We start from the raw sequence: 10,327 nt of genomic DNA, 5'->3' as shown, positions 1-10,327 counted from the left end.
CACGTCCATGGATATCTATACGTCTCTCAGATACACCGTACACGTCCATGGATATCTCTATGTCTCTCAGATACACCGTGCACAACCATGGATATCTCTACATCTCTCATATACACCGTACCCATCCATGGATATCTATACGTCTCTCAGATACAGTGTACACGTCCATGGATATCTATACGTCTCTCAGATACACCGTGCACAACCATGGATATCTCTACATCTCTCATATACACCGTACCCATCCATGGATATCTCTACGCCTCACAGATAGACTGTACACGTCCATGGATAACTTTATGTCTCTCAGATACACGTACTCATCCATGGATATCTCTACGCTTCTCAGATAGACCATACACGTCCATGGATATCTCTGCCTCTCAGACACACCACACACATCCATGGATATCTCTACGTCCCTCAGATACACCGTACATGTCCATGGACATCTCTATGTCTCTCAGATACACCTTACACGCCAATGGATATGTTTATGTCTCTCACACACACCGTACACTTCCATGGATATCTCTACATCTCTCAGATACACAGCACACTTCCATGGATATCTCTATGTTTCTCAGATACACAGCACACTTCCATAGATATCTCTAAGTCTCTCGGATACACCGTACACTTCCATGGATATCTCTACGTCTCTCAGATACACCGCACACGTCCATGGATATCTCTACGTCTCTCAGATACACAGCACAGTAATCAACGTTTACTCCGATTCTTTTACTCCGCGGACCTTGACCCTGCATACCATTACTCCGCGAGGTCTTTGACCTCGCATACCATCACTCCGCATTTTTTCACAACGCGTGTGCATTCACCACGCATGCCTTTACAACGATTTTCGTTGTAAAGACATGTATGGTAAATGCACTTGCGTTGTGAATGTGAAAACAAAATGGAAGGAACCAGGAGGAGAGTGGAACCACGACGAGAGAGCGGTAAGGGTTTTTTTTTGGGGTGGGGGGTTGTGCTGGGGTAGTGATTGTGTTGTGTAGTGTAGTGTTGTAGTGTTTGTGTTGTGTAGGGTCTTGCTGTGGGTAGTGTTTTAGGCTTTAGGGTAATGTTGTAGTGTTTGTGTAGTGTAGGGTCATGCTGGGGGTAGTGTTTTAGGGTTTATGGTCCATGCGCGATGAGCTGCTCCAGTCCAGGTTTTTTCTTTGAATACTGGGACTTGTAGTCCTGCTCTATAGTGGAATAAACAAGCCAACATATCCCAGAATTCAAATAAAAACTTGGACTGTAGCAGTACAACATGCAAGGACCTGGGAAACTTGGCAGGGCTGCGCTGATGCCCATGAAAGATTGGTAGTTCTGGGGAAGAGGCAGTCAAGTATGTACTTTTCCTTTCACTATCCGTTTGCTTTAAAGTTTATCATACCTCTAATTTGAGCTGCCTTCCAGTAGCTCACCTGTGTCCCACCTCCCCTCAACCCTGTACTTGGGCTGCACCCAACTCTTGATGTCAGTCTCCAGACCAGAAGGTGAAGAGAGAAGTTACTACAGAACAAGCACAATTTCCCTTAAAAAACGTGTAGCCCACAAAATGACATGACTAAACCTATCACTGTCAGTGTGTGGGAGTACCTTCTTTTGGATCTTTTTTCTTAGGAAGTTGTGCTTGCTCCCAAGCCTCCTTACTAAATTAATAAAAAAGCAGGCAAAATGTGAGTTCATTTATTGTGAGACTCAAGTGTCTCCCTGGGCACGGATCCCCTGGGGGCATGTTGCAAATTGGATCATCACTGTATATTTTAGTCAATTCTACAAAAAAAAATGCTAATTGAAAGGACTTCAAAATCTTGGTGAAGACGCTCTACTCACACTATTAACAACTATAAAACCCTCCAACCACTTCAATGACCCCCTGCCTGGCAAGCTCATCAAAGATCTTATTCCGTCCAAACTCCCTGTTTGGAGTGGACCAAGGTTGTCAAAAATCTCTCTCGCGGGATGTATTTCCTGATTATTTAAAGATAGGACAGGTCACCTCAGGCCAAAAAATCCTAATGGTGGTCCATCTGGCCTCAACAACTACTGCTCAATAACCAACATTCTGACACTAGCAAAGCTATTGGAGAAATACGTACACATGCAACTTTGCAATCACAAGGAGCAGTTTCAACTCCTTGATCATCCTCAGTCTAGCTTCAGAACGGGTCATAGCACTGAAACGGCTCTAACACTCATCGTCGATGACACCCTGAGAATGCGAGACCACAACGAACCCGGTGTGCTTATATTACTTGGCCTCTCCTCGGCTTTCAACACGGTCAATCATGATAGCATGAGTGACCTTCTTAAGAAGAGGATGGGGCTATCTGATCCAGTCTTAAAATGGTTTGACTCTTTCCTTTATAATAGAGCACAAAAAATCAAGGTCAATCATACGCTATCGGACACCACAGCAGTCACGTTCAGAGTTCCACGCTCTCCCCCACCTTATTTAATCTGTTCATGCAATGGCTTTGACACATCTCTCTTCCTGAATGGGAAACCCATATGGAGGACGATGTTGCCCGGCGCGTGTGGGAATGTCATCAAGCCTTGGCCCATCGAAGGTACTTACCAATGAAGTCGATGGCCTCTGGGAAGAACTGCGACAGGTTCTGGCTCCAGTGGTCTGAGATCGGGATCTGCTTGTAGCGGAAGCTGCCGTTCTCCTCGAAGAGGTTGGGCAGGTTGGGGGTGACGTTCAGGATGTAGCGGATGCCCAGCTCGGCCAGGATGTCCTTGTTGCCTGAGTCAGAGGCGCTGCCCAGGTAGAGGTGTGGGAGGATCTGGACGGGGAAGGAAGGGGTCTGGCCAGGTGTACTGGCCCCCTCTGAGTCCATGCCACTCAGCTGGTCCCGTTCTGGGTCAGACTCGGCGTCAGAGCAGTCCGAGTGGATGCAGAGACCCCCGATGCCCAGCACGGCGGGCAGAGGGGAGCTGCTGGCACTGCTGTCATCGTCAAGGTTTGTCTGACAGAGCTGGGGACACTCAGCCTGGAACTTGCTGAACCCTCCTGCGAGAAGATAAGGGGAGAGAGGTTAAACGCAAGGAAACAGGAGTGGACAAATGCATCAGCGTGAGGGTGGATGCATGAAAACAAACAACTGTATGAGTGAATGGGAGACTTTCACAGCCCCACACATTCAACCACCTCGCTGCAGCCGCAAAGACAACTGCAAAACTGGCCTGGACTACTGCCGGGGACGGCTCAAAACCCTCCTGCAACATACTGAGGCACACATTATGGATCATTTGGATAATTTCGCATCACAAGTGTAATGGAAAATCCTCAACATAGGCGAATTACAGGGGCGTGATTTAAATTTCTCCAAGGCCTATATGTGACACCCAACAATTGAAGGTTGGAGTGGTTGTCCATTTTGTTGTGGTACCCTACAGGTGAAGGCAGCAGTGGCTGTAGTAGCTTACAGGTGAGAGGTGAACTGAGGGTGTTACTCTACAGGGGAGGGTTGGATTTGTGGCTGTAAATGTTACTGCAGCCGAGCATTTGAGGTAAATGTTTACTGCCAATGATGTGGAATTATGAGAAGTGGCGTAATTCCCAGAATTTTATAAAACTAGCATAACACAAATTTTGCATATTATTCTGAACTAGATTTCACCCAGTTTGCCTCGTTATGATATGTTACAGGTGAAGACAAGAGCAGTCTGATTCCATACAGGGAAATGCTGATGGTAATATCTCACAGGTGAAGGAGGCAGTGGCCTCAGTACCCTATGAAGGAGTTTGGTGTGGATACGTATCACACCTATCAGCGTTGGAGTGGTCTGCTTGCGATACCCTACTAGTAACAGCTATAGTGTTGGTTCGGGGTGACCCTGGCACCCTACGGTAGAGGCCTGGAGTGGCTGTGACACCCTACATCTGAGAGCTGGGGTGGGCGTTGTACCCTACTGATAAGAAGCAGCCGTAGCACCCTACAAGGGAGAGCTGGGATGGTTGTTGTACTGTACTGGTGGGGAGTGGGTGTAGTGCCCTGCAGGTGAGGGTTGGAGTGGGCGTTGTACCCTACTGATAAGAAGCAGACGTAGCACCCTACGGGGGAGAGCTGGGATGGTTGTACTGTACTGGTGGGGAGTGGGTGTAGTGCCCTGCAGGTGAGAGTTGGAGTGGTTTATAACCCAGGGATGTGGGGCAGGTGAAGGACCCTACAGGCGAGAGCTGGGGTAGTTGTGGTACACTACTGGCGAGTGCTGAGTGGTTGTTAAATCCTATGAGTTAGGGGAGGTTGTACTACCCTACAGCCAAGGCGTTGACCGGTTGTGATACATAACTGGCGATCCCATTACAAAGAACATTTTACGCTGTCCTGCCTCATTCTAATGCCAGGCGGTATTTACACCCTCAAGGGGTCATGGGGCGTTTCAGCTCCTCGCAGTGAGTAGCCTGGGTTATCCCACCCTGCAGCTAGCCTGTGTCTTTTTCTCGCTTCCCAGTTTTCACACCCCGGGGTTACCTTGTAAGTAGTACGCCTCGCAGCCTTCCTCCAACAGCCTCCGCAGCAGCATCACCAGCACCGACTCCTCCTCCTGCTCGCCGCCCAGCGACTGTAGGACAGAGGTGCTTTCATCGTACAGGAGAAAGCGGCCTCCCCTGGGTGGCCCTGCAGTCCCCCCCTTCGGTGAGCCCGGGATCAGGGATTGCACGGAGAGGTTCCCCTTGCGCAGTCGTCGCCTCATCAATCCCGGCAGCGCCACGCTCAGCGCGCCCTCCACGTGGGACGAGTCGTAGAGTTCCCGCCTACGGCAGTCCACAATGCGCAGGCGTGAAGCGCGCATGCCAAGCTCCGCCTGCAGCCAGCTCACCGACCGACCCAGGTTCTCCATTCAGCTGCCTCGAGGCGCTGCCCTCTTCACCTGGTATGCAAAGAGCAGTCTGAGGCTGTGGCCAGGAATACAATCATTTCTTTACTCTGTTCCTTAATCTGAGAACGCCAGAAACTTGGGACCAACTTTTGGTTGGGGGAACAGGTTTCAAAACTTTTTCAAACCGTCCAAATCAAAGTCGTTTCAAGAGCATCACCCAGCTTGGAATCTTTTAACCCCACATACAAGCAAAATGTCTCCAAACGTTTTCAACTGGATCACCATACCCAAAACGGTACACCCCCATCGACTCCAATGGGATCAGCCTCCCAAAGAGTGTGTACCCTCCATAGACGTCAATGGGCCCAGTCTTCCAAAGCAATGTACGCCCCATTGGCGGCAATGGGCTCAGCATTCCAAAACAATGCACGCTTCATTGGCTGCAATGGGCTCAGCATTCCAAAACAATGTACGCTCCATTGGTGGCAATGGGCTCAGCATTCCAAAACAATGTACGCCCCATTGGCGGCAATGGGCTCAGCATTCCAAAACAATGTACGCTCCATTGGTGGCAATGGGCTTAGCGTTCCAAAACAATGTACGCTCCATTGGCTGCAATGGGCTCAGCATTCCAAAACAATGTACGCTTCATTGGCTGCAATGGGCTCAGCATTCCATAACAATGTATGCCCCATTGGCGGCACTGGGTTCAGCCTTCCACAACTGTGCACCGCCATGGACGGCAATGGGCGTGGCCTGCAGTAGGTCGAACATCACTCCCTTGGAAAGTTAGCAGGGTAAGATGTGGGGGTACCCAAGGGGGGGCAAAGAATGTTATTGTCTCTTATTCCACAATAAAAATGGATAACTCAAAGCACAAAGGGTGCAGGCAGACTGGTCTCCCCAGAAACAGTCACAGGTGAGCTGACGCCCCAGCCGTTCCTGAAAACAAAAATAAAAACAGTGTGAGTAAAGCAGAGGTCTGGTGCTGGGGACACAGGTTTCATCTGTCACACTGTTCTCTTGCGTTTGACGTTTATACAACAGGCCACACATACTTGTATCATCAAATGAATAATTGCTAGTAACAATCTACAACACTATTGGTATCCACCACAGGAGGATAGATGTCATGTAGGCCCGATCAGGATAAGAGCTCGTGACCTGCAGTCCACAGCCCAGCTGAGGCTCAAGTTACTGAGCGATTCCTGCACTTCAGAAAACTTCCCAATCAGCAATTTTACATAAAAAGGATTACATCTGGGACCACCCAGAATAAACCGATGTTTGGAACGTGTGGGGTGGTCCAATTTTTTACCTACAAGTTGTATTAGTCCAAATTGCTGTCCAGCAGCCTACACGCCTATACCCTTCCTCCCCGAGTCACAATGAGCCCTTGATGCCCCCACCCAGCTTGCTTCACACAACAATGCACTCTCTCCATTTCCTGCTTTTGTTCCAGAAACAACAAATTGATGGAAGGAATGCTTGGATTAATCTCACTGGTAATCACTTGGGCCCGCCTCAGTCAAGTTTTGCATCCACCATGCAATTCCATACAAACATGAGCCATAAGCACCAGTAAAGTTAGTCCTGTCTGCACTGCAAGGGCAGGACCCCTCCCTGGAGAAACGCAAGCCAACCCCAGACCTCGTTAGGTTTCGCCAGAGGTATAGGTTGAGTTCTATAATACAATCAGCATGGGATCCACATCTGGGCACACCTGTCACATTTAGGACATCTACTGCAAAAACAAGGAGGTGATGGAAGGAACGCTGGACTTCGTCTCAGACACTGGCAATCGATCAATGCTGCATTCCAGGCCATCATTTCCCATCCATAGTGCCATTCTAGTCAGAGACCTGCCTTATGCAAATCACTCTTGGCCCTGCTCCAATAGCGTTGAGTCCAACCCAAACTGCCAGGCCGGATCCCTCCAGATCGGACCACAAGTAACTCCACACCAGTTTTGATCTAATTCGGTCTCAGCAGTGGTGTTTAGCTTCATGCATATGGCACAGTGGACACAGGATGCACGTCTGGGCATACCCGCTGCACATAGGATTTCTACCATTAGGAACGCTTGAAGTGATTACATCCACTGGTGGTTGCATGGGACCACATTCCAGACCCATTATGTCTCTTTAGTAGGGGTGGGCAAAACTCGCTCAGTTTTACTCTGCGGAATCCCGCGGAGTTACCTGAAAACTCAGGGAGATTTGGCAGAGTTCAGCGAGCTGTGGAATTCCGGTCCTTCGTGATGTTCACTCCGATTTTTAGCACCAGGAGCCTGTCCTGCCCCATGAAATCAGCATAAACGCACCACAGGGCATGGCAGAGGGCGTAGCTTTTTCTGCCACTCAAGTAGATTTTCTACTCGAGCTGCAGCTTTCGCAACGCGAACGGCAACTTTCTCAGCTTGAGCAGTAGCGACCTGCTGCCATTTCCAGCGTTGAGGAATCTTGCCAGAAGGCGGTATAGTGTTCGTTTTTTCTTGCTTGAGCTCACCAACTTAATGTTGGCGAGCTGCGCATGAGAAAAACTCTGCCACTCTGCAGATGTCTGCATTTTTGCCAAACTCCATGCTCCAAGCGGAGCGCGGAGTGAGCAACACTCTACAAATACAGACGAAGGAGAGGAGTTTACTGTCCACCCAACTCTATAGACAGAACAGGCATGTGGAAATCAGTCTTTGTCCCATTGTAACAGAAACTAGACACACTGAATTACCAGATAGAGTCCCTTCTAGAGGGGAATACAAGTTATCCCAGACCTATTTTGGCCTATTTAAGTACTGTTGCATAATCACATCTGGAGGAAACCTGGCCTGGCCGTTCAGGCGGACCGTTCCTATTGGAGCAGGAGCAAGACTGATTTGCATCTTCAGTTCTCTGTCCTGTCTAAAATAACCCCGGGTGGGTAACTACGCTCCACCAGTGTTGTTTACATAGTTTTACCTACTCGGCGTTCAATTGCAAACGCAGAGTTTAGGCAAACCTACGACTACGTGGCAGAGCACGGATAGCCGGCCCCTCCACCCTCCCAAAGTAATTAAAAGTAATAAACAAGCATTAGAAATGCAATAGGTCTCGCAGCATTAGAGTTAGTGCTTTTAGAATTGTTTATGGGGTTTTTTGTAAATCTTTAGCATGAGGTTGAGGGTGAGTGAGGGTGGGTGAGGGGTTGAGGGTGAGTGAGGGTGAGGCTGAGGGGTTGAGGGTGAGTGAGGGTGAGTGAGGGGTTGAGGGTGAGGGGTTGAGGGTGAGTGAGGGTGAGGGGTTGAGGGTGGGTGAGGGGTTGAGGGTGAGTGAGGGGTTGAGGGTGAGTGAGGGTGAGGGTGAGTGTGAGTGAGGGTGAGGGTGAGTGAGGGTGGGTGAGTGTGAGTGTGAGTGAGGGTGAGTGAGGGTGAGTGTGGGTGAGTGTGGGTGAGGGTGAGGGATTGAGGGTGAGGGGTTGAGGGTGAGGGGTTGAGGGTGAGTGAGGGTGAGGGGTTGAGGGTGAGGGGTTGAGGGTGAGTGGGGGTGAGTGAGGGTGAGGGGTTGAGGGTGAGTGAGGGTGAGGGGTTGAGGGTGAGTGAGGATGAGGGGTTGAGGGTGGGTGAGGGTGAGTGAGGGTGAGTGTGAGTGAGGGTGGGTGAGGGTGAGGGTGAGTGAGGGTGAGTGAAGGTGGGTGAGGGTGAGGGGTTGAGGGTGATTGAGGGTGAGGCGTTGAGGGTGAGTGAGGGTGAGGGGTTGAGGGTGAGTGAAGGTGAGGGTGAGTGAGGGTGAGGGGTTGAGGGTGAGTGAGGGTGAGTGAGGGTGAGGGGTTGAGGGTGAGTGAGGATGAGTGAGAGTGAGGGTGAGTGAGAGTGAGGGTGAGTGAGAGTGAGGGTGAGTGAGAGTGAGGGTGAGTGAGAGTGAGTGAGGGTGAGGGTGAGTGAGGGTGAGGGTGAGTGAGAGTGAGGGTGAGGGTGAGGGTGAGTGAGGGTGAGGCATTGAGGGTGAGGTGTTGAGGGTGAGGTGTTGAGGGTGAGGTGTTGAGGGTGAGGGTGAGTGAGGGTGAGTGAGGGTGAGGGTGAGTGAGGGTGAGTTAGGGTGAGGGTGAGTGAGGGTGAGGCGTTGAGGGTGAGGCGTTGAGGGTGAGGCGTTGAGGGTGAGGCGTTGAGGGTGAGTGAGAGTGAGGGTGAGGGTGAGAGTGAGGGTGTGTGAGAGTGAGAGTGAGGGTGAGTGAGGGTGAGGGTGAGGGTGAGGGTGAGTGAGGGTGAGGCGTTGAGGGTGGGCAGAGAGAGTGAGGGGGCGGATGCATATTGTAGTGTGCTCGCTAGGAGTGGGCAGGATGCCACAATGTAGTCATTGCTAGGTGCGAGTATCAGGGAAGTGGATGAAGGGGCATGAGCTAGAATGTCAATGCAGTGGGGTGTGTGGGTGAGATTGTCCTAAGTGCATGGGTGTTCATGCTAGGGGTGTGTGGGTGTTATGTGGGCGGCAGTGGTTATTTGGGCAGGTGCCAGCAGTATGAGTATACGTTTTGTGGATTTAGTAGCAAGGATATGTGTGGTTGGTAGGTTGCAGGGAGATGAATGCTGGGCGTGAGTGCCGGGGGGGGGGGCAGAGGGGTCGGTGTTAGTGCTGTGATTGTAGGGTCTGAATGTAGGTGTGCATGTGGCCGACAGTCATGGCTTAGGGTGTCGAAGGGAGAGCGTCAGGCCGCGTGGGAGCCAGGGCTCGCCTCTTCTGGGAAGGGCAGGCAGAAGCACACACTGCTGGTGTCTCTCCAGAGCCGCAGGAGCGGCCCGCCCTGAGCCATCAGACTGGAATCTCCCCCTGGAGCCAGCGGGGCTGGGCTGCTCCCAGGCACGGAAGGAGGTCAGGCACCAGCAGGGCCTGCGAGCCAGCTGCAGAGAGAGACATCTGAGCCAGGGCGGGATGTGAGGCTGAAACCGCAGTAGAAACAGATACACAACGAAAAGGAAGGGAGGGGGCAGAGAGGGAGGATGACACCACACAGAGAAACAAACAATAGCGAGAGAGGGGAAAAAGACCGGGAGAGGAAGCATCTCAGAGGAGAGAGTGACATGCAATGAGGGGGACAGTGGCTTCCCATGAAGAGAAACGCATATACAACAGAGAGAAAGTGACAGAGATGAAGGGAATGGGAAAAATGCCCAGCAGGGGCCTATTTAAAAGTATTCTCTCAGGGATAAAAGAAAGCCGATGAGGAAGGGGGGTGTTTGGATTGAAGGAGCGATAGGAGGGGAGGAAGGATTCAAGAGTGAAAAATGCGACACGGAGGGAAGGGGAGGGGGCGGAGCGGGGAGGGGGCGGAGAGGGGAGAGGTGCGACACGGAAGAGAGGGGAGGGGGGAGGAGACATGAGCAAGGATATGTGTGGTTGGTAGGTTGCAGGGAGATGAATGCTGGGCGTGAGTGCCGGGGGGGGGGGGGGCAGAGGGGTCGGTGTTAGTGCTGTGATTGTAGGGTCTGAATGTAGGTGTGCATGTGGCCGAC

General features: G+C 51.2%; 1 protein-coding gene across 1 annotated transcript in view; it reads right to left on the bottom strand.

Moving 5' to 3' along the window:
* DUSP9 (dual specificity phosphatase 9) overlaps nt 1–5,209 on the bottom strand; it is a 28,937-nt gene extending 23,728 nt beyond the window's left edge. Inside the window, exons 1-2 of the mRNA XM_086940214.1 lie at nt 4,494–5,209; nt 2,591–3,028 (exon numbers count right to left, since the gene is read on the bottom strand). Of these exons, the coding sequence (XP_086796340.1) occupies nt 2,591–3,028; nt 4,494–4,863 (808 nt within the window). The 5' untranslated portion in view covers nt 4,864–5,209. The remainder of the gene's footprint in view (nt 1–2,590; nt 3,029–4,493) is intronic.
* Between the last annotated feature and the right edge of the window lie 5,118 nt (nt 5,210–10,327).

Source organism: Lissotriton vulgaris, chromosome 10 (genome assembly GCF_964263255.1).
Source record: "Lissotriton vulgaris chromosome 10, aLisVul1.2, whole genome shotgun sequence".
In the NCBI taxonomy this organism is placed as follows: domain Eukaryota; kingdom Metazoa; phylum Chordata; class Amphibia; order Caudata; family Salamandridae; genus Lissotriton; species Lissotriton vulgaris.
Note: the sequence above shows the minus strand (reverse complement) of the source record. Positions and strands in the feature narration are given on the sequence as shown.